The sequence below is a fragment of the Cryptotermes secundus genome, unplaced genomic scaffold (genome assembly GCF_002891405.2).
Source record: "Cryptotermes secundus unplaced genomic scaffold, Csec_1.0 scaffold1849, whole genome shotgun sequence".
In the NCBI taxonomy this organism is placed as follows: Eukaryota; Metazoa; Arthropoda; class Insecta; order Blattodea; family Kalotermitidae; genus Cryptotermes; species Cryptotermes secundus.
This window is the reverse complement of record NW_019742449.1, coordinates 47,447-74,706: the sequence shown is the minus strand read 5'-3', so window position 1 is coordinate 74,706 and position 27,260 is coordinate 47,447. Positions and strand designations below refer to the sequence as shown.

At 37.7% G+C, this 27,260-nt stretch overlaps 2 protein-coding genes across 6 annotated transcripts in view; one reads left to right on the top strand and one right to left on the bottom strand.

Annotated features, from left to right (window-relative positions):
* Positions 1–13,546, bottom strand: part of LOC111873219 (solute carrier family 22 member 1-like) — a 32,257-nt gene extending 18,711 nt beyond the window's left edge. For both annotated transcript variants that reach the window (XM_023867746.2, XM_023867747.2), the window contains exons 1-4: positions 13,191–13,546; positions 12,037–12,251; positions 9,605–9,708; positions 1,127–1,281 (exon numbers count right to left, since the gene is read on the bottom strand). In XM_023867746.2, the coding sequence (XP_023723514.1) occupies positions 1,127–1,281; positions 9,605–9,708; positions 12,037–12,251; positions 13,191–13,449 (733 nt within the window). In that variant the 5' untranslated portion in view covers positions 13,450–13,546. The remainder of the gene's footprint in view (positions 1–1,126; positions 1,282–9,604; positions 9,709–12,036; positions 12,252–13,190) is intronic.
* The window catches only part of LOC111873220 (ankyrin repeat and SOCS box protein 3), a 39,170-nt gene that overhangs the window by 5,383 nt on the left and 6,527 nt on the right, over positions 1–27,260 (top strand). Inside the window, exons 1-8 of one of the 4 annotated variants that reach the window (XM_023867748.2) lie at positions 3,246–3,751; positions 16,965–17,166; positions 18,402–18,557; positions 20,309–20,418; positions 21,875–22,035; positions 24,153–24,305; positions 25,331–25,444; positions 25,959–26,167. In XM_023867748.2, coding sequence (XP_023723516.1) covers positions 3,746–3,751; positions 16,965–17,166; positions 18,402–18,557; positions 20,309–20,418; positions 21,875–22,035; positions 24,153–24,305; positions 25,331–25,444; positions 25,959–26,167 — 1,111 coding nt within the window. In that variant the 5' untranslated portion in view covers positions 3,246–3,745. Of the gene's footprint in view, positions 1–3,245; positions 3,752–14,895; positions 14,917–16,964; positions 17,167–18,401; positions 18,558–20,308; positions 20,419–21,874; positions 22,036–24,152; positions 24,306–25,330; positions 25,445–25,958; positions 26,168–27,260 lie in introns of those variants that run through there. The other 3 variants (XM_023867749.2, XM_033755012.1, XM_023867750.2) reach the window with 3 other exon arrangements.

The window sequence follows — 27,260 nt, the reverse complement described above, 5'->3', positions numbered from 1 at the left end:
ACACTACATGTTTCGGCCTCTATCGGCCATCATCAGGTGTATACTCTTAACGTTGCTGCTACACTGAACCCAGTCTAAAATTTAACATTTAAAAACACATTGTTATTTTCTTCGTATTATCAACATCTACCTCGTTGATATGTGTCTGGTATGTAGATTATATTGCACACGTCAAATTTGATTTTCCTGTAGTAGCACTATAAAATCTTTAGTTATGATTTTAAATCCTTTAAAATTTCTCTAAATTTAAAATTTAAAATTTAAAATTGTTAGGGTTACTCGCCCTATGTCTAAAGTGCTGGAGCGGCTAGTTCTTGTTTCCACACTGTACAGGTGTTATCTGTAATATACAAATATTCGTATTATTATTTTATGTACGTAATATTTTCTTATGTGTGTATATTGTTATTTGTACTTACTCAGTGTAGTCTTCCTGTGTGCGTGCCGCTGCTTGTCTTTACTACGTGTGCTGTCTGATGTATTGTGTGCTGAGTTTTATGTTAGTGAGTGTAGGGGGGGAATGGGAATGGGGAATGATGAGGCTTTTTTTGCTGATATGACCAAGATATACCCAAGTGTATATTATTAATATTGTATGTATACATGTTAACTTTTAGAACATGTACTGTAATAGTAGCCTCCAACTGTATTGATGTGAAGGTGTCCCTCTGATGATGGTCTCTGAAGACCGAAACATGTAAGGGCATAAATAATTGAAATAAGAAAAATCTTCACGAGTCACACTAGACAGAACTGTTTAACTTTTCATATAAATATTACTTCTTAAAAAAATTATGTAAAGAAGATTGTTTGGTCTCTTAGTTTGTCTTCCAGCATGTAACATTCCTTAAGTTTCAAGCATCATTTTGTCTGGGAGAGCTGTGTCTTCCTTTTGTTTCATGTAGTGAGTTTTCTAAACAAACCCCACAGATAATCCACCCTCAATTGGTCAGGACTCTACCTTATATGCATATCTTCTGTTGTAATTCAGGCCATGTGGAATAACTCTTGTCAATGATAAAACCAATAATTATATCAGATGATGCACTGTAGATGCATCAAAGGTAAATAGTAAATTTTGTAAATGGTAGCATAATTAAAGATACGTGATACATGATGAACATACCTAGTGTTAGTGCCATGTAACTGGTAGTGAGATGCCCTAAACCAATAACAAATCTTGAAGTTAGAAGCAGCGTGAATCCAGATGTTATTAATGTTGCAACTCCTCCAAGAAAACATAGCAACATTCCTGCTATTAGTGGAATGCGTCTTCCAAAGCTATGAAGGAAATATAAAGCGGTACATTGAAAGCTTGTGCAATAGGTCTGTAAAAGAAATCTATGACCTGAAATCTGTGAACCTTCTGGATATCACAGTAAGATTATAAATGTAGGATTTGGAGGCGCACAGTTGTAGTTGTGAAGAGTTGTGTCTTCTAGGATATAACACCATATAGTCCATTGAAAATCAACTAAAGGTTTGGAGGAACTTTCACCTCCAAATCTTCATTTTATTTTCAACAGACTGTATGGTGTCGTATCCAAGAAAATGGAACTGTTTCAAAATTGTAAATGTCTGAGACTTAGTTTAATGCAATATAAAAACTGAAAATATACATGTATGCACACAGTATATAAATATCTGAATAATACATGTACGTTGTGGAGCTATCTATCCGTCCATATGTACATACCTACATATGTGTATGCATGCAAAACATGCATACAGATTTTAAACGTAACATTAACAAAGTAGCTGCAGTGTCAAAATAAGCATATGTGAAAAATCATATGCACAGTTACTTTTGGGTCATTCCATGTGAAGTCATCCAGAGAGGTCGCTCACCATTTTTAAAGATTTCAAAATTAGTACACTTATTTCTACATATTTTCACACCTCAAAAATATTTTTTAAAAAATTGCAACCCACTCGGTTCTCCCGGTACAGCCGTTTTTATAATGCGAAAAAAAAACGCGTTTTCGGCTCAAATAGAGGTTGCGTTATCTCCTTTATCTCCATAACTATTGAGGCTAGAGGCTCCAATGAAAAACCAATTTGTTCCTCATGATATGGACTAAAAATCATATTATTACAAAGTTTTACTCAACTCACTTCCTCTAGGTGTAATTAAGCTCGAAACTTACCTATCGATTTTGGGAAAAACGCTATTTTTGACCTTCAGCAACCAATGGGAGGGGGAAAGTATCAGATCTATGGTTTCTACCCTTTGTTTTCTCCTACATGAAGAATATAATCACATATTTTTGAACACCGTATCTATTTTCCAAAATTTTCCAGAAGCTTCCAAACTTTGCTCTAGGCCCAAAATTGGCCATTTTGAACGTCTCATATCTCCGGTGGGGAAGCTCCGAAAAGTTTTAAACTCATAGCAAATAATGCTCTATTCCAGAGTAAAATGGAGTTAAAATTACAACTTTGATATTCAACTAATAGCGAAGTTTTTATAATGCGAAAAAACGCGTTTTCGCTTGAATGGAGGATTGCGTTATCTCCCATATCTCGATAACTATTGAAGCTAGAGACACCAATAAGTAACCAGTTTGTTCCTCATGATATGGACTATAAATCAAATCATTACAAGGTTTCATTCAACTCACTTCCTCTAGGCCTAATTAAGCTCGAAACTTACCTATCGATTTTGGGAAAAAATCTATTTTTCACCTTCAAAAACCAGTGGGAGGGGGAAAGTATCAGATCTGTGGTTTCTACCCCTTGTTGTTTCCTACATGGGGAATATAATCACATAGGTTGAACCCCGTACCTAGTTTCCAGAATTTTCCAGGAGTTTTCAAACTTTGCTCTGGGCCCCAAATCAGCCATTTTTAACATCTCATATCTCCGGTGGAGAAGCTCCGAAAATTTTGAAATTCATAGCAAATAATGCTCTATTCTAGGGTAACTTGCAATTAAAATTACAACTTTGATATTCAACTATTAGCGAAGTTGTGGGCACTTTAAATTTTACAGATTTTGCAGGAAATTGTTCGTTTCTCGTTCAAGACGAGATTCCAAGTTTCCATTGGGTAAATCAACAGGCTACACTTCACCCTTTTGTGTATTACTACGAGGCGGTCACTATAACAAAATGCCCAAGCTTGTGCATAATCAGTGATCATGTAAAGCACGATAGAGCCACAGTTTGTGTTCCAAAAATTTCTTATCGCCCATATAAAGGAAAATGTACCTTCAGTCAGGAAGGTTATTTATTTCAGTGATGGTGCTGGAAGCCAATATAAAAACAATAAGAATCTTTCCAATTTATGTTATCACTATGAAGACTTCGGACTTGAAACAGAATGGAACTTCTTTGCCACCTCGCACGGGAAGAATGCCTGTGATGGTATTGGCAGCACGACGAAGAGGAAAGCAGTGAAAGCCAGTCTTCAAAGAACTCATTTTAATCAAGTCATGTGCCCGCTAGAACCGTAAATATTCTGCACAGAAAATATTCCAGGAATAGTTTACTTTTTTTGTGCCAAAAGAGGAAGTTGCAAGAAATGAAATCATTCTAGAAAGCATGTTCCAAAAGTGCAAAACTGTGCTCCACACAAGACAAAAACATCGGGTCGTCCATCTGGAGGAAAACACGGTCAGGTGTTATAAAACATCCAAGTCCGATGACTTCGAAGACATTGTGAGAGTGGACACTTGGTGAACTACGTGTATTTTCAAACAAAATGGACAATTTTCGTCGGAGTACACAAAGAACTAATACCATTGGATGCAGGTAAGCCAATTGTTGAGGTATTGTTTGTTTTTTTTTTTGGCAAAATTCAAAGTGCCCACAACTTCGCTAGTAGTTGAATATAAAAGTTGATGTTAAAAATGCCCGATTTTGGGCCCAGAGTAAAGTTTGGAAGCTCTTGTAAAATTCTGGAAAATAGATACAGTGTTCAAAACTATGTGATTATATTCTTCATGTCATCATCATCAGTAATCTGTCAAGACGACAGGTCCACAGTCTCTTTCAAAACAATTCCTCCACTTAATGCGATCTAGAGCTTTCTCCTTCAAATGACAGTATCCTCTTCTGTCCCCAAGGTCATCCAGCATCTTCTTACGTCTTCTTCCTCGTCTTCTTGTCACTTCTATCCGCCCATCTATCTTTCCTTCGATAGCTTCTTTTAGAAGGCAGTTTCTGCGTAAAACATGACCAATCCAATTAGCCTTCCGTTTTCTTATTTCATGTAGGATATTCCTCTGCTCACTGACTCTAATTAACACTTCTTCATTTCTCACATAATCGGTCCAACTGATCTTCTCCATTCTTCTCCAACACCACATTTCGAAACTTTCCAGATGTTTCTGATCTACTGCCCTAAGTGTCCATGTTTCAGCCCCATACAGAGCTATGCTCCAAATGTAGCATTTCACTAGTTTCTTCCTCAAATTTAAGTCCAATTTGCTGGTAAAAAGATTCTTCTTCTTGCTAAATGCAGCTTTTGCCATGGCAATCCTGGATTTAATTTCACAAGTACACCTTCCATCATCTGTTAACAAGCTACCCAAATATTTAAAACATTTCACATTCTCCACTTGTTTTTGGTCTATCTTTATTGTGACTGGGGTTGGTTGTCTCGAAATTTTCATTACTTTTGTTTTCTCCACATTCATTTCCATGCCATAGCACCTTCCAATTTCAATTAGTCTATCAATCATGCCCTGTAGCACAGTTTCTTCCTTAGCCATTAACACAAGGTCATCTGCATATTTCACAGTTTGAATAATTTGCCCTCCTACTTTGAAGTCACCGAGCCCATCCAGAGCTTCCTTGGTAAGGCATTCGCTGTACAAGTTGAACAGAATTGGTGATAAACAGCATCCTTGTCGAACTCCTCTTCCAATCTGCACACTTCCTGTCTCCCCCCTGTCCAGTCGTACTCTAACTTTCTGATCCATGTACAATTTGCTAATCAATCTTCTTTCATGCCAATCGATACCTGTTTCTTTCAGGATCTGCATTAATTTGGTCCAGTTTACCCGGTCAAATGCCTTCTGCCAGTCTATGAAGCAAACACACAGTTCTTCATCTATCTCCAAAGTTCGTTCCGCTATAATTCTCATCATCCCAATTGCATCCCTGGTTCCTTTTCCTCTTCTAAATCCAAACTGATCTTCTCCAAGTACATCCTCTATTTTCCTTTCAATTCTTCTTTTAAGTATCTTTGCTATTATCTTTGCTGTATGTGCAATAAGACTTATTGTGCGATGGTCGCTGCATTTTGTAGCTTTTGTCTTTTTCTTTAAGGCAATCATTGTAACTTCTGTAAAGTCCTTGGGCCACTCTCCACTTTCATATATGGTGTTCATTAGTTTTGTCAGTGTTTTCAAACCACCTTCTCCCAGTAACTTGAGCACATCTCCAGGTACATCATCATCTCCTGTAGCCTTTCCCTTCCTCATTTCCTTGATAGCTTTTTCCACCTCACTTTGTAAAATATATGGTCCTTTCTCGTCTGTATCTACTTCTTCTTCCGGTTCAACTTCTAAGGTTTCTGGCCGATTAGGTCGATCATATAGTTCTGAAATATAATTTTCCCAAATTTTCAGCACTTGCCTCTGATCTACTATTCTATTCCCCTGGGAGTCTTCGATGCCAACATTTTGAATCCCATGATTCTCTTTCCATCCTAGTTCTTTTGTCTTCATGTACATCAAATCATAACGGCCTGTTCTTTGAAATTCCATAATCTCATTACATATCTTCTCAAGATATTCCTTTTTGGCCCTGTCCGTGGCTCTTTTCAATTCATTCCTCAGTCTCCTGTATTTCCTCCTGCCTTCTTCATTGTTGACATTCTTCCATTTCCTTCGCTCCTCCATTTTACTCATCATCTCCTGTGTAACCCATGGTTTTCTTGCTATCTTCTCAACTTTACCTACCAAATCACTGATAGTATCTAACATGCATTCTTTTATATCGTTCCACTGCGCTTCAGCATTTCCGCTTTCACCTTCAATTGCACCGAGTTTCTCTTCTAGAGTCTCTTGCACGCTTTGTCTTTGAGCATATAACTTCTCCAAATCCCATCTGGGTCTGCGCTTTCGAAATCCTATAATTTTCTTCAACCTGGTTCGGAACTTGGCAACCAGCAAGTTGTGGTCAGAGTCAATGTCTGCCCCAGGAAGCGTCTTCACATCCTTCACACTGTTTCTGAATCGATGTTTCACAAGGATGTAGTCCAGCTGATGCCTCTTCCAATCCCCAGGTGCCTTCCATGTGTAAATTCTTCTCTTTGGCTTCTTGAACCAAGTGTTGGTAACAATCAATCCATTTCGTTCACAAAAGTCAATAAGCATTTGACCTCTGTGATTCCGTCTTCCTAGTCCATGTGATCCAACAATATTCTGATATGGTTCATCTCCAACAATGCTGTTCCAGTCTCCCAATATGATGCTGTTTGTGTCTCCTCTTCCATCTTCCTGAAGAATTTCTTCAATTGTGTCATACACTTTTTCCACTTCATCGTCTTCATACTCTGATGTTGGCATGTACACTTGTATAATCAGTATATCTACCGGTTCTGCCTTTAACTTCAGAGCAATAATTCTGTCATTACAAGCAATCTTCTTAACAACACTCCTCACTACACTTTTATGCACCACTATTGCCACACCTCTTTCAGCCCGTTCACCTCCGGAATAATACACTGTATAATCACCGCTTCTTCACCTTGTCCTTTCCACCGCACTTCGCTGACACCTAGCACAGACACTTCATTCTTCTGCATTTCCGTTTTCAAATTCTCCAATTTTCCATTCTTCATGTATGAGAAAACAAAGGGTAAACAACAGAGATCTGATAATTTCCCCCTCCCATTGGTTTTTGAAGGTGAAAAATAGATTTTTTCCCAAAATCGATAGGTAAGTTTCGAGCTTAATTACACCTAGAGGAAGTGAGTTGAGCGAAACCTTGTAATGACATGATTTATAGTCCATATCATGAGGAACAAGCCGGTCACGGTAGCTGAGCGGTCTAAGGCATGCACTGTCTTCGCTCGCTCGGAAGCCGAGATCGTTGGTTCGAATCCCACTCAGGGCATGGATGTTTGTGTGCGTTTTTCTATGTTTGTCTGCAGGTAGAGGCCTTGTGACGAGCTGATCACTCGCCCGTGAAACTGAGAGTTTCATGGAGGTAGGTCTAGGCCCAAATTGGGGCTGTAGGGCCACAGAAAAAAAAATCATGAGGAACAAACTGGTTTCTTATTGGTGTCTCTAGCTTAAATAGTTATCGAGATATGGGAGATAACGCAACCCTCCATTCAGGCGAAAACACGTTTTTTCGCAATATAAAAACTTCGCTATTAGTTGAATATCAAAGTTGTAATTTTAACTCCATGTTACTCTGGAATAGAGCATTATTTGCTATGAGTTTAAAAATTTTCGGAGCTTCCCCACCGGAGATATGAGACGTTCAAAATGGCCAATTTTGGGCCCAGAGCAAAGTTTGGAAGCTCCAGGAAAATTTTGGAAAATAGATATGGTGTTCAAAACTATGTGATTATATTCTTCATATAGGAGGAAACAAAGGGTAGAAACCATAGATCTGATACTTTCCCCCTCCCATTGGTTTCTGAAGGTCAAAAATAGCGTTTTCCCAAAAATCGATAGGTAAGTTTCGAGCTTAATTACACCTAGAGGAAGTGAGTTGAGTAAAACTTTGTAATAATATGATTTGTAGTCCATATCATGAGGAACAAATTGGTTTCTCATTGGAGTCTCTAGCCTCAACAGTTATGGAGATACAGAAGATAGCGCAAACCTCTATTTGAGCCGAAAACGCGTTTTTTCGCATTATAAAAACGGCTGTACTGGGAGAACCGAGCGGATTACAGTTTTTTTTAATATTTTTGAGGTGTGAAAATATGTAGAAATAAGTGTACAAATTTTGAATTTTTTTAAAAATAGTGAGCGACCTCTCTGGATGATTTCACATGAAATTACCCTTTCGGCATGTGTACATGACATTACATTTCAGTGTTGGATTGTGAATGATTAGTGCATTGCTCATTGCAGGTGACTTGTAAAATATTGTCATGATTATAGTGACTATAAACGGGGTTTTGATTGTTAATGAGATGCATTGAACTCGTAACTACAAGTAAGGATTTTGCTCTCACTGTTCTACACACTTCACAAATCACTATAGGACACACTAGGTCTTCTCAGTCTGTTACAGTCTTCACTAGCCAGCTCAGAGTCAGAGTCAGTATTACTTCAGGAGTGGAGTTTACTGCAAATAGTGCCAAACCCCTTGAGGATCATGACCAGATTTTATTTTCAACTGAATTCTTGTGGTCGTATATGCTTGGCTTTTCATCAAGTGTATGTATTTCATTTACAGCATGTTATTGAAAATTCTTCCTTCTGCACTATATACAAGTCCTCTGTCACTACAGGTTTTGCAAAGCAGATCATGCCTATCTTACTTATCTTATGCTACAACAGCAGCTTAGTCACTTGAACAGTTATAAGCTTTACCACTGCCAAGTTTAAGCCTCTTATATTTTCTGTACCGGGCTTTGCCTTGCCCAATGCTACGAACATGTTTATTCTCACGATTTTGTGTGACTCCGGTATGCACCTTGGAAATTTTCCAATTGTGCAGAGAATTGCAGGTGCTGCAATTTTACAAGGTAGGCGTCTGCGGTTAATTCCCAGACGTGGCAAGCATAAGTCAGTATTAATGTAATTAGTGCTTTATGGAGGGTTAGTTTAATGTTGGCGTGTAAATGCTCACTTTTGAATAGAGTAGACTAATAAATGTTCTGAAGGCCGTGGCTTCAATCATTTATATGTGTAGTCTCCTTGTAATCATCTCTACACCAAGATATTTTACATGATTGACAAAGGGGATATTTCATCCATTCATTGTAAGATGAGCCTCAGGGGGCCACAAGTCAATGAGAAAAGTAGATGGCTGGAGTCTTCTAGCTGTTCCTCTGTTGCAGTGCAAGTGTTTCCATAAGAACATGCTTGTTTTGTGGAGCCGTTACTTAGCAGCGGCTGTTGTATAGTTGCTTATTTCATGGTCGTTGCATAGTAACGGGTCTTCATGCCACAATATGAGGGCCATTCCTCCCATTTTCATAGTGAAACAGTCACATCAGATAAACGGTGTCATTACAGATATAAAATAACTACATAGTAGACAATATTACACAAATATTTATGCAGGAATATGTTTTAAAGCATAATGACAAGGTAATGGTATTTGCAAATAAAATTCACATTGTATCATTACAAATTTAGAATAGTGACATTAACATCTTGTCAACATTGTTACTATATTTAATCTCTTGCAATGTGACAAAATCAGTAAGGCTGAAGCATTAGTTATAACCTCCAGTAGGAAGTCAGTGTAGAATGGAATGAGGAAGAGGTGGACGGCAAGATGCAACTTTTCATGGCCTCTGTGGATCAGTTACAGTGCTGACATTGTTGAGAACTGTGCTATTAGAACTTGCACCGTATTACATTTCATGTAGGATCCCAAAATTCCAAATTTTACAGTTGGCAGTAATATTTTACAAATCATACAAAATAACCATTTAATGTGAATTAAGTGGAATACATGTACCTGTTTGCAATATGACCAGAAATAAAAGCACCAACTGAGGCTCCTACCCAGAAGGCAGTGTGAAGTGCATATGGTTTCCACTTGGAGTTACATACCCAGTTATTCTGAAGAAATAAAAGACCATAACTTTAAAAAATCATATAAAAGTGTTGGTACTCAGATGTCAAAGGATGTGAGGGGAGGGGGCTGAGACTGACCAGTTACAGTAAAGTTTATCTTTTTATTACTACTAATTCCATGAATTTTAGTGAAATAGTTCTAATTTATTTATTCACTTCAATGAAGGTCGCTGATATACATATTGTTGCATATTATTGGAAAGAGGTCCTGTCCTACTGAATTGACATTATCAGTATTTGTCCAGTACAGGTTAAAGGACATAGTGCATGCATTTAATGTCAGTAGCTGACTTGCAAAGACAGGCAAGTAAGCTGTATCACATACCTATCTGAGCTAGAAGAATTGAGGACAGCAATATGCCTTTATTTTTCCTCTCAGGCCATCAGAAATATGATGCAGAATGCCACTTTTCGAGAACTGTTTTAAGATTCTCTGTTGTTTTCCCTGTGGTGGCCCATGAGTGAAATCGATAACTTCATGTGCAAAATAAAAACAGTGCTTGAATTTACTAATTTGGATTGTGTTCAATAAAAATATTAAGATTATTTGTTTGTAACAAAAGGAATGCCAACTGCCAACAGAAATGTTCCCCTCCAGAGAGATATTAAATTAATTATAAATATTTATGTTGCTCAAAATTAATAATACCGAATTTAAACCTACCAGTAAGAAATGCGAGAGAGGTGCATTGAGGCACAGAGATAATATGTTGTGCTTTGGAATTTCGGTTATATTCCTGGTGATTGATAAAAAAAAGTCCATTTTTTACATTTATGTTAAAAGTAAATACTTGTAAAATTCAGATTTCAGGGGCTAGAATCTAGACCAAAAAATGGGACATTTCAAGTGTGAATGTAAAATATTGATATTTGACATTTAATTAACAAAATTGAAATTTCATTATTTTTGGGCCTGTGAGTCACCCACTTTATAGAGGAAAGTTGTCTGCTTCTAGCTGGTGTTAATTGAATTTGGAATGCCACTTATAAACATCAGTAAAGATTTACTTATTTATCTCGTTTCAATGATTGAGACAATGGAGCCCTTCCTCTTTTGTACATGCAGTGTTTTTGCTGCATATAGCAAGTATGATAGTCCCACAGATTTCACAGCAACAAACAGATGGATATGTGTGCAGAAACAGAAGGAAAATGCCATCATAAAGAGATCATCATGAGAAAATGAAGCGTCTGCTTTGTTGTATGTTCACCATACTTCTCACATCTCTACTTGTCTGACCCTTCCCACTAGAAAGAAGTTGTCAAAGACGAAAGCGAAATCCACCGTCTTGCAATATGTCACCATTCTGGCCAAGAACACAAACATGGGTCAGTAACAAGACTTCAGGGGTCAACTAAGAGAACTGGCCACAAATCAGCCAGTGCCAAAGTTTTTTTTTTATTGGTAGTGGGGTGGAACCAAGTCCCTTGTACTGCGGCAACTTCTGACCTATTGTACCAGCCTCAGATGATAGGTGAGGGTGATTGTGGAGCAGTTGGTGGAATGAAGAAGTGCTGCTCAGATAACTTTTCTAACGCCTGTAATTAACCAGATATATGGTGTCATCCCAGAAGATAGTCTTCGTCAGTATTTATGTTTATAAGCACACCAAGAGAGCAGTAGTTTCACAGTGTGGGGAATACAAGTCCGCAACTGATCACAACTGTGCTTATCATATACCCAATATAAGAAGAAGTATCCCTGTCCCCCCCCCCAACGATGTAATTTCATCACTCAAATTACTGCTTATTCAAAATCAGAGTTTGCTTGTGTAATTAAAACAGTTGAGAATAAGGATTTGTATTACAACCAAAGTCTGCACTACACATCACTTCAACAGCTGTGGTCACCACGGCATATCTTGCAAGAATGCAGAGTACATTTAATAACATCTTTGGGTGTTCACCCTTAGGTCCATGGTAAGATACAGGCAAATGACTGAAAAGGCTCCTCTAGCCTGCTTCCCAGAAAGCTTAGGAGCTGGCCGTGCTTTTTATTATTGTGTTTCCCCGATGCCAGTGTGGCTGATGTCGTCTTGGTACAGATTGGTTGGGAAGAAGAGAAATGGTGGTAGCATGAGAGGATAGGCCAACATGAAATAGAAACATGATGTAATGTAGGCCATCATTACCCGATTATTTATATTAGGCATGATTTTATTCTACTTTATACTCACCCGTTTATGGGCAGAATGAATAAAAGCACGTTTTATTACTTGAATCAGTATTATATCTGGTATTTGAACTCCAGTTATTCTTAGAGACATCGAATAGGGATGCTTCGTAAGATTTCGGATCACAACTATTAATTACCTCAGTTGTCAAAGTGCGGAATGTGTGGTTGTAGATCCAACCGTGGTCGCATGCGCGTACCGGGTACTTCGTATTATTTCCGGGTGTTACCGGGATGTGATAAGGAGGTTTCTTCGCAGAAATCCAACCGACATAGGCACCCGCAAGATCTCCGCCGTAGCGCAGACACTGGCTGAAGGACACTGAGGGAGCTTCCCCTGACCATGGTAGGCGCCCTGATGCACAATTGGTACTCTTTACTTACATTTTTCTGAGAACAAACGTGTGTCACAATTCTGCAGAGTTCACTGAGAAAGTTAGATGAATCATGGGAGTCTACTTCCTGCCTCCCCTTCAGAACCTACCAGTTCGGAAGTGGAGATTTTTAAAAACTAGTGTGATGCCAAATTAATTCGGCTTTATGCCTTTGCACCTCAGGTAAATAAATTTGATAGTGACAACTCTCTCGCCGAAATGTTACTATGAGATTATTAACGTAAGACTTGAGATGTGGGAGTGATGGACCTTGGCGTATACAGAAGGATAATGCATTACAATGACTCTTAAAGAAACAGGGTTTGAGGATGTGGACTGGTTTCATCTAGCCCTGGATGTGTTCCACTGGTAGACTCTTACGGTTTCGTAAAAGGCGGGTAAATTATTAAGTAGCTCCTCAGGAAGAACTCAGCTTCATTGAATACTTATGAAATTAAGAAATCACTCATCTTCGTAAAAATAAACTTCAGTTGTATCCGTTTCTGGTGAATGCAAGAGAATTATGATTTGATGAAAATTGTTTGCAACAGCATTCAAATATGCCAGGGGAAAAATGGATCGCATAGGCAGTAGGTCTTGAAACACTGCTGTGTAATCCATTGAAACCGGAAAATATACCAGGCCAAGAGCATCTACTTTCAATAACATTGTTGATTCGCGTTGTGTACAATACTTCGGATGAACTAGGAAATAATTTTGGTTAGTGTACATGTGCACAATACTTTGAATAAATGCTGTAGAAAAGTAAAAGACCGAAAGATCTTACAGAATGTTCCGAACATTCAGACTGGCATAAGTTGCCCGGGGGGTCCTATCCGCAAGTTGCTAATCAGGAAAATGTTATTTGTTTGTAACTAAAGCTGGAAAATTATGACTTTTGTTCGGGTTATAGAACTCACCAGTTGATATTACTGGAATACTGAATTTCTTGGCATCCACGCGAGATAACGGTAACTGTTCTTCGAGCGCAGCTATGTCCGAGTTCCAGCACCAGTGATCGGGTGTGATTAGAGAAAATATCTGTGTCGCAAACGACAGAGCACAGAGTCCATTTATCGTACCTACTAACACAACACACAAAAACTTCTGATATATTCCAAATTCCCCAATATGCTGTAGGACTCCTCTTCCCGCGTCAGCATTCACTGCTACAGACATGCTCAAGGGGCTCAAGGGGATGTAGAGTATGAACACTAGCCGAGAAGTTTTACAATAACCATAATGTACAATACGCAGCTGTCTTGCCGTAACATTGGCGTCGATTTTGTATGGGAAACAGAAACGGGCTTCTGATTACGTCATATTTTTCTTGGTACTGGCTACTTAATTAGAGTGCTTAATTGGGCGTGCGTACCATGATGATGACGGTTACGTACTAGAACTATACAAAGTGGATACACTGTGGGGATGGCTGTTTCAAGTTCGGCTGTTGTGGGTGGAAACAACATAAGAAAAGTACAGCGGAGTTGTGAAAAATAACATCATGCCGCAAACTACTTAGGTTTTTTTTTCCTTGGCACTACAGCCCCAGTGGGCCTAGGCCTACCTCCATGAACTCCGTTCACTTCGGTTTTTCTAGATCTTACACATTCGGTAGGACTCCTTGGGCGAGTGATCAGCTCGTCGCAAGGCCTCTACCTGTAGACAGACACAGAAAAACGCACGCAGACATCCAAGCATCCATGTCCTGAATGGGATTAGAACCCACGATCCCGGCTTCTGAGCGAGCGAAGACAGTGCACGCCTTAGACCGCTCGGCTACCGTGACCGGCAAACTACTTAGGTTACCCCTGCCAATTTCATTTTACAAACTACCCCAGACTCAGCACAGTCTGACTACGGGCTAGAACGAGCGCGGGTCGGAGTTCGAATCCCGGTAAGGCCAAGAATTTTCTCCACGTTGTCACGACCGGACACCCTATTCAGTGGGTACCGGGAGCTCTTTCCCCGGGGTAAAGCGACCGAGAGCGTGAAGCTGACCACTCACCTCCAGCTAATACCGAGCTGAAGAAAACGCGGATCTACACATCCACTCCCACATTCGCCTTCATGGCGTAATGCTTAATTAGTTAAGCAGAGGGATACATTTACCTTTACCCAGATTCATTAATCACCCTGTCATTGCTGCCATATAGTTTCGACATTAACGGCATCGTTGAATTCTCACTTTAATAAGAAAAGCGGTTTTGGTTCCTGCGGTAGATTAAAAAGCTGAAGAAATCCGTTTTCAATGTAATTTTATCTGTAAAAATAGGCCCCGTGCAAATGGAGTCCTAATTCATTGCTTGGAGTTGGCGGTGTTAGTTACTGGATACTCCGGAATTCTAAGTTGTTCGTCAGGCGTAAACCATCGTTTTTTTTTTATTTCACGGTTGTTTGTCCTGTTAATATAGGGAATAGCCGGAAGACTCTCGTTGATATATATTTGACTTCTCCTTCTATGCACGAAGTAAAAGCAAACAAACACGCTAGCTTTAACAAGCTTTTCCGCTGAAGCGGAAGAAGTCATTGGTTAAACTTAACACATTTGACTTAGCTGACAGAGACCTTACAAATAACCTTGAACTCTGTTGATGTCACCAGTTAATACCGAGTGAATAAGAGAATTCAGCCTCATCATAGAATGTGGGTATTTAAGGTGTTTTAAGCGTTTTATATTCCCAGTTTGTCATCTGTCAGCATGATATCCCACAGCGTTATGCATTCTGGGATTTTATAAGATATCAGTTACCACATATATTCGTATTAAAAAATATAATTTTGTATTAACAACAGATGAAGTTGTATTTTTCACAAACCACGTTTTCTTGCCACAGAAGCTAGCACATGAGCGAAGATACCCTTAATCTTACTGAGCTGTTTTTATTTCAGGTCAAGTGCCGTTGAATGAAGGTTTTTTATCATTTGAGAGGAGGTGTCATACATTTATGATCAAATAAATGTAGAAAGTTCTGAAATTTATACACTTATTCAATAAATGTTTCAACCGAATTAAACTTTTTAGAGTGACATAGGCCTGCATTCTTAATAATATATTGTTGCATTTCGGTGGATGTGGGTGTGGGTCTTATGGTTCGGAAGCTTTTCAGTTGACAGACTGAAGTGTTGTTGTTGTTATTATTATTATTATTATTATTATTATTATTATTGGAATTTGGTGTTGATATGCCCTAGAATTGGCCGATTCACTGCTTAAGCACATGTATCCTATACTAAGCATTGCTGAAGAGTATTATTGTTAGTATTGTTATTAGAGAAGGTGGGTTTCACCATGCACTTAGACCAGATATTGGTCCATTGTGCGTCTCCCTGTGATATTCTACCAGTCTCTATACCCTACCAGTACTGGTGCGTGCCATCAGTCCCGACTCAGCCAGCGAGTTCGGCCTCCACTGGCTCCGCGGTATCTCGATGCTTCCCCCCATCTACCAGAGGCGTTAGAGACTACTATTGGGTGGGAAATGTCCTGAATTTGGCTCAGAGGTCCCGTTGAGACATGAGGTTCTTTTACATGCTGTAAAGCTATGACACGGGACCCATGGCTTAAAGTCCCTCCCGGAGGACTGTTCCCTGACTTTTTCCACCCTTAAAAATTCCACGACCTCCGCGTACCTTGAGTCACGAGGTGGGAACGTTACCCCTAGACTACGGAGGCCGCTTTTGCTGAAGGGTAAGACAGGATAGCAGTTCGCTGATGTCCATGATACTGCTCTGTTTCATATGCCCTTAAATATTTCATCACAGAATTGGGTCTGTATAGTGTCTGTGGCATTGGTGGTTTACATTATATGCTTCAGTAATAAATAAATAAATAAATAAATAAATAAAGCAGTGTGCTTGTACTGGTTGTCATGGTCTCTTCGCTTGCGGATTTCTTGTTTTTCCTTCTACCCTGAAGATGGAGGCGATACGTTCCTCCGAAACGTCGATTAACACCACATTTACACAGTGCCACATCCCAGAAGACTGCTTTCTTCAATATTAAAATTTATCATAAAGAAATTAGGTTTGATGGTATGGATTGGTTCTTCTGGTTCAGAATAGAATCCAGTGGTAGCACTCTGTGAACATGTGAATGAACCTTCATATACTAAATGAGGCAACATATTTCTTAACTAGCTGAGTGACTGTTATCTTCTCAAGAATGACTAGTAGCTAGAACCCATAGTGTATGGTTAGGTAGGTATGGTTGATTATATATGTTCCATTGGTCACAGAAAATATGGCATAAAACAAATCAGTGTACAGTTCACACAAGTAATAAGTTAACAATTCTAGTTTACAGAGGCACTGTGCAGTGTTTTCTCTCCAATCACATGGGTCTCCCCTTCCACTGAGCTATGATTAGATGATGACACCACTGAATACAACCATATAGACGCATGTTTAAGGCATTGCCAACCTTGGAAACACTGTTAAAATAGAAATTCAAGTCATATACATTGTATATTTTCCCCAAGTTTAAATCTTCTGCCCTAAAGTTAGAGACAGCAGGTTCCTCTGAAACATTGGTACCCACCTACCAGACCTCATGGCTTTCCATCTCAGAAGATAGTAATCTTCATAATCACTGCCATGAGAACTTCAGATCTTACTTACCACTGTTGTTTATAAATACATTTCAAAGATAAAGGCATACTGTTAAATCAGAATGTATCCTCTCTCTCTTCCAGTATATTATGCAGTTTAATGAACTGTACCCCTTGTCATCATCATCTCTGGGAATTGCAGCGCGCGAAGGGAATGAGAATGCTGTTAAAATATTTTTGAGATCTGGTCAACGAGTGGATATTGGGGATAACCGAGGCTGGACACCTCTTCATGAGGCTACAGCAGCAAATAACATTAGGTGCCTCCATTTGCTGCTTCAGAAAGGTACTACTGCTGTAGCAGTAAAATAATATTTTAGAACTGGCACTCTTAGATGCGCACTTCACAGCATAAGTTTTAAGACTGTGTTTTCCTTGACACAGCTACAGAAGTCTAGTTGCTGTAACACAAAAAATTTGTGCTGCATAAGATTAATAACTGCAACTTTTGTCAGATGACAGTATAGTGATACAGAAAATTACAAACTAACGTTTCAGATCTGCTCTGACTCCAGAATAGATAGTAAGAAGATTAAGATTAAATCCTGCATGGGATAAATAAGTGAGGCCTTCAGGAATGCATTCATGTTCACCCAGTTGCCTCTGGCAGTTTGGTGATGAGCACATTTTAAGCTTGATCTCTTTTTATTAGATGTTTCTTAAATGGATTGGTTGCTTTAATAGTAGTAGTAGTTGTAGTAGTAGTAGTCTTTATTTCCATAAATCCAATACTAAAAATACATTCAGAGGATGTGGAAAAGTCAGACAAAACACATAAATAAAAACAGTACAAGGTACCAAGTCAATATACAGATATGTTAAATAATACTACTGAGATCATAAAAAACATAACGAGTATCAATTCAAACCTTCCTATCAAAAATACTCAAAATACACTTCCAAATATATAAAAGAAACAACAATAAAATACAGCACAAAATGCTAATCATACAGATATAATAAAATAATACAACTAAAACCCAAGAAAATAACCGGCATTAAGTTTACTCTTCCTATTAAAATTCACAAAATACTCTTCCAATACATAACATGAGTAACAAGAATGTAAGTAACAGAGAGCAAGGTAATAAATGTGTAGCTTTTGTTCCTCTATCTAAACATATACAGTCAATGCTGAGATTTTAATATCCCATGTAAAGTACTTGTCTGTACCTAACCACGAGTCTGGGAAAGTGGATTTTGTTGAATGACTGGTAGATTAAAGTTATATTCTGGAATCTTGTATGTAAAGATATTCCAGAATAATGTTGTCACGTTCTTTTCATGTTTCTATCCGTTACTTGTTATTAGGAGAAAACTACAGTAGCAAGGAATGGTGGTAGTACAGCAGTGTCAAGCAATTCTTATTGTAGATGTTCAAAATGTCTGCCATTAGAGTCCAGACATGATCTGTGATGTCAAATAATGGAAGTGCAAATCATTTGCAATTTGGTAACATTATTCTTTGATATCCTGTAGCATTGGTAACTTCTGGAATGAATATTCATAATATTGTTGCAGGTCAGCAGTATGTGAATCAGAGGACTATGGAAGGAGAGACACCATTGTTGTTGGCATGCAAGTTTCAAGACAGCACAGAACTGGTACAGATGTTACTTGATTGTGGTGCAGATGTTAACTTGGGGGACAATGAAAACCATACACCACTGCATGAAGGTATGATAGTGATCATGGCATGCTGCAATAATGTGTTACTCTGACTGCATGTGTCACAAAAAATGTTGGAAACCCTGGTCTGGGGTGACAGGTTATAATGTTAGTATTATAAATATGGCCTATGTTGTAGGTTGTAGTAAACAAAGATGTGCTCAATCAAGGGTGGATACTTTAAAATGTTTGATTTGCATGTTGAAATCTAGATATATAGCAAGGTAAGGAATGAACCTTTGCCTGTTCCTATCCATTTCCCTTCCCTTCTAACCATTACATAAGATTGTTCCATTGAAGGAAAGTAACGCAAGTAAAAGCAATAGACACAGCTGTAATGAGACACAACAGCTATATTAAAAAAAAAGATGAAATATAGAAAACAAATTAATCTGAAAGATACAGTGTGTGCCCCTGTAGTTACAACCATAAATACTGATCCTGGTATAGTTTCTGCTTATAAAGTCAGAAAAATAACATGCTGCAGCCAGTATAAAAGTCACGTAAAAAGCAGTAAATAAACAGAAGTAAAATACTTGCATGTAGAGTCATAAGGAAACTGGTAACTTAATTAAAGTAATCAATAGTGTATCCAAGAGTTCAGTGTTACAGCAACATCAGAATCAGATATAGGATTCAATAGGTGAGCATGATTTTGAAAACAGTGCATGTCTTCTGGGATGCAAAGGCATACCTCCAGCAGCCACCCTGGGCAACTGCAGGTTTTGATGTACCTGAGTTAGAATCGCAGATGAAACACGCAGCAGAAACAGTGCTAAAAGCTGACAGAAAAAGGAAGGGGTTGGAGAAGCAGGGGAAAGCAACAGAGGGGATAGAAAAGTGAGGTGGCACTTGGCTCTCAAGAATGTAATTCCTGAGCCAGTGCATAGTTAAGTGTAATAACAGGTAAAGTTATCCTTATACTTAATTATATAATTAAACACAAAGCGATGAAAGCATATGGGGGTGTGGAGTTATAGCTCCACAGTTCTTAACCTTGACATTAGATGAAGGTTAGTTGTCAGCTTTGTGCCTCTGCCACTTTACACCCAGGAATAGATCCCTTAGTTGCCATTAGATAGGAGTCCTCCTGTATTATGGCTAATGGGACTGCTTCTCCAGAGATAAAGCAGCAGGGTCATGAAGCTGACAACTGACCTTCATCTAGTGTCAAGGTTAAGAACTGTGGAGCTATACCTGCACTCCCCAATGTGCCTTCATTGCATGATGTTTAATTAATTAATAAATTAGCACAGGGATAATTTTACCTTTACTTTCAGTAAAATCAATACAACAATCACGTGAAATAAAGCGGCAGGAGCCATACTAACGCCACTTAGTGTAGGGTCATTTTATGACGATACACCTTTGAGCAGTTGCCTTTTGCTGGGGTATACTTCTTGGTTTGTTGCCAATAACTGCTTCAGGAATCTCTACCTCCATTCCCCCTATATGTCTTCATAGTATAATGTTTAATCAGGCATGGGGACAAATTTTCCCAGTAAGTAATTAATGTTTGTTACATTGGCAATTCACTCACTTGTCATGCCATCCTTAATATTTAGTAATGAATATAAATTTTTATTTTCGTTTTCTAATCTTCTCCATTCTCCAGTGAACTTCCCATTTCTTAAGTCCAAATATTCCCCTCAGCAATTCATTGTTACCTTCAGTGTGTCTTCTTACACCCATCAAAGGAACAGGTGAAATTTTCTGTATTGGTACATAAAATAGTTTTGAAATTCAATTGTGGTTTTCAGCCTGTAGAAATGGAAGACTCTCAGTGGCAAAAATATTAGTTGCAGCTGGGGCCAACGTGAATGAGATGAACTACAACAGTTGCACCCCACTACACTGTGCAGTCTCTTCAGTATGTATATCTTTATACTTATTTCTGAGATCTGTTATACAGTGAACACTGATGTGCTATTATATCTGTCCACAGATTGTCAGAAACAGTGAAAGAAATCCGTGGTTTGGAAGTTCGGTGCAGCTAAACTATTCAGTAAGAATAGAGGGTTTAAAGTCATGTGTGAGATCTCATGTGTAAGAAGGGGGGAAGACACAGTTTATTCTGAAGAAGTAAAAGAGTTGAGTGTTAGTGGCTTCATGTGTCATAATTATGTGATGTGCAACATACATTTTCTGTATTCTGTGAAAACATACACAAATTTATGGTACACAGTTTAAAGACGTTTATGGTTCATTACAACAGTGCATGATTTGTAAGACACTGATGACTTTTGGGAGTACTTTTGTAATCATGGATACTTTTTTCAAATGCATATTTTCGACTTTTAGTGCATATTTTTTACTGCTAAAGCATGTAAAAATACATATTTACTAATTTTCTAGCAGCTAAAAATTCATTCCCTATNCCGCAAACCGGTTAATCCGCCCCCGGATAATCGAGAGTTGACTGTATTGTCAGTTTAAGATACTATTTGTTTACAGATTGAACTCTTATGAAGCCTCTATTTTGTTTCCAATGAATTATTGTTCTTGTGTCTATAGTGTTGCAGAATATAGGGAAATAAGGCAGATAACCCAGCCATGTTACAGATTACAAGTTAAGTGCATGACCAATAAACAGTCCCATTTTAAAATAGACTCTCTATTCTTGTCAACATGAAGTCAAAACTTAGTATTATATACAGAAATGGGAACACGTACCTTACCTGTATGGTTTATTAGAAAGACTGTTTCTTTGATACAGCATAAAACTCTTTGAGTTGCCTATAGCCTGAGCAGTTCCACCCATTATCTATCTTAAATTTTTCTCAGAATTTTTAGTTGTAATGCAGTTTAACACATTCAAAATAATTTGTTGTTCTTAGCTTCTAAGCAGTTCTCCACTCATACTTTTTACAGAACCAGCATGTTATTTTAACAGTACATACCACCATGATAATAAAGAAAAACTGAACTGAATGCGCTAGACTCAGTATGTAAGAAAATTGAGCAGCAAGGTCTGTAACATTTAATGAGTAGGACAATGATATTCCAAAACAGAAAGGAATGTTATAGAAGAAGAGTTTTAAACTTTCACCCGAGAACAAATAAGTTATATATTACTTTAAGTACCACAGAAAATGTGTATTACAGCCCAATGTGAATGAAAGAAACAAATCCATGAGACAGTAAACTCTTTTACCAGTGTTTGGCCATTAAGATATGTGGATTTTTTCCTCATGTAAAATTCTGTTTCTCTTAACATGTTGCATGAAGAAAAACGTGGAATGGCAGCCAAGTTGCTGTTCTAGCACTATGTCAAGAACACATTGTTTTTAAATCACATACTAGATTATTTGTAACTTATTTTTCTGTTTGAGACAAATGCCACATTGGTGAAATACCTCATCAGTAAAGGGGCTGATGTCAGTATTCAGGATGAATGTGGTCGAACATCATTGTTCTTAGCCTCAGAACTGCAGAGATGGAATATGATAAAACACATGGAAACTGCATTATGTCCTGTGGACACCAGGTTTGTGATAGAAAGTTCCTTAAGTGTAATATTACTAGCTACCTCTTTGATATTTTGGAACTTGAGAGTTTGCAGACCATATCAGAAGTCCACATGGACTTTGTCTCAAGTCACATTGGTCATGCAGTAAAGAGTTGGTCTGGCATAACAAATTCTCTGAGAGAAATTCATTGAAGATGAATCATGTTGTGGCTGGCCATACATGTGTGATCTATGTATGTATGTATGTATTTATATATTAAAAAAAATTGATGAATTGGTAAGACTTGACTATTACAGCAAGTTGACATCATACAATAAGTAATTATGAATGATTCTAATGATGGTATATTTTGGACTTTGTCTATAATGTAATATTCTGAGAGAACACAATGTTTTGGAAACAGGATCCGTTTCCATTTCCTCGAGAGTTTTGTTGAACACAGTCACTGGGCAATGTAAATTAGTCAACTAGACCTGTATAAGCATGTAAGATCAGGTTATGTCAGTAGGAGATGAGAAAATTAACAATAAAATGTGTGAAAATACTCAGACCTAAAACTAAGACAGAGAAGGATGTTGGATATAAATCCATTAAACCAAATGCAGAAATACTGATACAAAAGAAAACTTAAATTTACATACTGTATGATGCCCACCCTCTATGGAGAAGAATTGAATCCCCAAGTGAAAATAAAAGACTACCAGATACTACCAACCTGGGGGACATTTTCAAATTGGGTTGGCTGATCAGGTATGTTAATCATGCCATCTGGGCTGACAGGTCCACAATCTCTTCCAAAACAATTCCTCCACTTAATGCGATCTAGAGCCTTCTCCTTCAAATGACAGTATCCTCGTCTGTCCCCAAGGTCATCCAGCATCTTCTTACGTCTTCTTCCTCGTCTTCTTGTCACTTCTATCTGCCCCTCTATCTTTCCTTCAGTAACTTCTTTTAGAAGGCAGTTTCTGCGTAAAACATGACCAATCCAATTAGCCTTCCGTTTTCTTATTTCATGTAGGATATTCCTCTGCTCACTGACTCTAATTAACACTTCTTCATTTCTCACATAATCGGTCCAACTGATCTTCTCCATCCTTCTCCAACACCACATTTTGAAACTTTCCAGATGTTTCTGATCTACTGCCCTAAGTGTCCATGTTTCAGCCCCATACAGAGCTATGCTCCAAATGTAGCATTTCACTAGTTTCTTCCTCAAATTTAAGTCCAATTTGCTGGTAAAAAGATTATTCTTCTTGCTAAATGCAGCTTTTGCCATGGCAATCCTGGATTTAATTTCACTAGTACACCTTCCATCATCTGTTAACAAGCTACCCAAATATTTAAAACATTTCACATTCTCCAGTTGTTTTTGGTCTATCTTTATTGTGACTGGGGTTGGTTGTCTCGAAATTTTCATTACTTTTGTTTTCTCCACATTCATTTCCATGCCATAGCACCTTCCAATTTCAATTAGTCTATCAATCATGCCCTGTAGCACAGTTTCTTCCTTAGCCATTAACACAAGGTCATCTGCATATTTCACAGTTTGAATAATTTGCCCTCCTACTTTGAAGTCTCCGAGCCCATCTAGAGCTTCCTTGGTAAGGCATTCGCTGTACAAGTTGAGCAGAATTGGTGATAAACAGCATCCTTGTCGAACTCCTCTTCCAATCTGCACACTTCCTTTCTGCCCTCTGTCCAGTCGTACTCTAACTTTCTGATCCATGTACAATTTGCTAATCAATCTTCTTTCACGCCAATCGATACCTCTTTCTTGTTGTAACGCCTGCATGACATTTCCTCTAGAAACACTCCCCCTCGGAGATGTTATATATATCTGAAAATAAAGAAGAATTAGTATGCAGAGAGATAAGGGTGTTTAGAAGAAAATACATTTTATCAAGGAATCCTGTTTTCATTAATTCTGTGATTTAGCTTACTTTTTAATCATTCCACATAATCAGTTGTGTTTGGACTGGAAAGTATGTGTACCAGTAACTTTCTACAGACAAAATCGATATATAGAAAACTGCAAGCATGTGACTTATTATTAGTGCCCAAAGTGGTCTGGCTTATTTTCATTTGGACATTTTCTGTTGAAGTGGAAGTGATAACTTAACCGCACAATATGCAGGTCAGTGGATGGAGCTACAGCACTTATGGTTGCTGCACAGAGTGGAAACTTGAAAGTGGTAGAGGAACTGCTGAAAAGAGGTGCCAATCCCGACTTGGCAGCTCATGATTTTACCATGGCCCTTCATCTTGCCATACATTCAGGACATCTAAGGTAGAGTACTCATAGAAGTCTGTTTGGATACTGAAGAAACAAAATACTAACTCATTTTACATTTAGTTAAAAAAATCCCATTATTGCATTTGAAGAATTAATCTTGCTTTTTCATGCAGGATTTGTACAAAATGAACACATAATAGGGAAGTCCTACTGTCTGCATATTTCACCTCAGAACTACTTAACACATTAGTGAATGTTAACTTTGGAGTCTGCAGTAAAAGTTGTTGGACAGAGTGTATTTTAGTTCAAATCAGTCTAATACAGCTTATGCATTTCATGATTCTTAAATTGAACTGTATCTGTTGGGTTTTCACTGTAGAATGTTGAGTGATGTAAAATGTACTGTTTTACATTATTCCCTCTGAAGAAATCCTTTCCTCTACTTTACATAGAGGAATATACTTACATACTTTAAAACTTACCACTGCCACTGCCACTGCCACCACCTCAAAGAACAAGAATAATAGTAATCACACATTTTTATTTGGAACAAGTTGATGATTCATAAACCTTCCATTGTAATGATAATTATGATTTTAATTTGCAATCATTCAAGAGTTCTTCCTTTGAGGGAATTCCAGATTAGATTATATATTTCTTGATCATGAACTGTGTCAATTCCTAGAGTTGGATTTTTTTTTTTTATTTCTGTAAAACTGAAATGCTGTTAAGGTCTTGCTAATTTAACAATATTAGTTTCATGTATTTATGTAATTAGGAGCTCCATGTAGAAAGTAATACTGGACACTAATGACATTATGGGTACTTCACATGGGGCCACCACAGATTTATGGGTACTGTTATTGAATGAATGTTAGTAATTTATTATAATTAAATTTTAAATTACTGAGCATTGTACAAATAATTGACTCTGATTGGAGGTGGTTTATGATTCTCAGGATAATTTTGTCTTACTTGTTTCTGTTATGAATGTGTGTTCTTCAGTAGTCACAAGATTACGTTTTTTATTTGGATTACTCAGTGGAATGCAATATTTTACATCTGTGCAAATGTTGCAGTGTGGTCAAATTGCTTCTAAAAGTGACAAGTAGAAATGCTGTGTTGGCTCATTGCACACATCCGAAAGCAAAGACTGGTCGCAGTCTGTGCTGCCTTGCAATAGATGGTGAATAGTAAGTTACACTACATAAAAATATTTTCTAATATTTCTGTTTGTTCTATGTTAGTTTTATCTGCATGAAATGCACATAAATCCATAATCAGGGGGGGGGGGGTGTCCATCTTATCTGCATTTTCGTCTCTGAAACTGTGGATAACATTGTAGTGAAATTTTGTATTGTGATTCTACACTAGAAGTCATCAGGCCAATTTAACACATTGTTGCAGGGTCTTGTTGAAGTGCATAATTTAAAACCCATGCAGTTGCATACAGATCTTGTAGATGTTATGTATTTTTCAGCTGTCTCATTCTTTGCTCATGAGTGCTTCTCTGAATGACATATGGGCTCAACATTATTAGCAGCTTGATGAAACATGATTAGATCTTCTAATAATAAACTTAGACCAATTCATCATTCAAAATCACTGTATAATTTGATACTATTTAACCTTTGTAGTTCAGTAAGCATTATTAATAACTCAAGAATCAGTGATTCAGCATTGTCATGGGTTTGATATGATTCACAGCCTGGATGTACTGAAGCTTCTACTGTCAAGTGACCTGGGAAACTACATTCTGCATCTTCCAGTACACTGTGATGGGTCTCTCCTAGAAAACAAGCCTCATCTTGGGGTGCTTTATTCTGAATGTTCACCTGTCAGCTTCCTTTTGTTGACCAAGCTGAATGACCTAAAAGATGACATACTTATTTACCTTGAAGTACTACTTAACCATGGTAATGATAGCAACTTGCAAGAATTTACTCTTAGTTTCAATCCTGCAAATCATGATGATATGTGTAGGTCAGTTGTTGTTAAATTCGTCTTACTCCATTCTCTTTATCAGCCACTTGTAATTCAATTAAGACCTGTTTTGTTATACATTCTGTGAACAAATTGTGTAAAATAAACACATAACTGGGAGGTTATACTCCTCTGTATATTTCACCTCCAGAACTACTGCTCAGATGTTAAGGAAATGTGGTGTAAGAACTATGCACTGAAAGTTTTCAACAAATTGCATTAACTCCGCATTGGTCCAGCTTTATAACATTTCTCAAAAACGACACATCACAAAATGAATTATTACTCTATAATAACTTGGAAATTGCTTGCTCATCAGAACTGAGATTTCTAGGAATAGATATTATAGAAACCCTTAAATGGAATACCAACATCCAATCATTATGTTCAAAACTTAGTAAAACATCCTATATAATTAAATCACTAAGAGGAGTTTTGAGTCCAAATATGTTAAGAAGCATTTATTTTGGAAAGTTTCAATCGTTATTGAGATATGGAATAATTTTTTTGGGGGGGGGCGTGAAAGTGATAGTATAAAAGTATTTAAAATGCAGAAGAGGGTGTTGAAAATAATTAATGACTTGGTAAACAAGAGTCATGCAGGCAAATTTTTAAAGATTATGACATCCTCACGGTCACATCTTTGTATATCTTAGAGGTGTTATGTTACACAAAAAGCACAAAGCAGATTTGATCCAAAATATAAATATTCATGGTTATAACACAAGAGTAAACTAGGATTTTCATGTTCAATTCTGCAGAACTACATTATTTTAAAAAAGTATGGTTAATATGGGGATAGAATTGTATAGTAAGGTGCCAAACAAAATAAAAACTCGGTGGGTTTTCAGCTTTTAAAAAAGACTTAAAATCATTTTTATTTGAAACATTCTCTTTATACAATAAATTAATTTGTTAGTTTTAATAAAAAAGTGGGCGGTGCAAGTGCTTATGTTTGGATGTCATAGCCATTCATGAGCTGTATATAGTAGTTTGTATGTGTTTTGGAATGTTGTATTTATATAT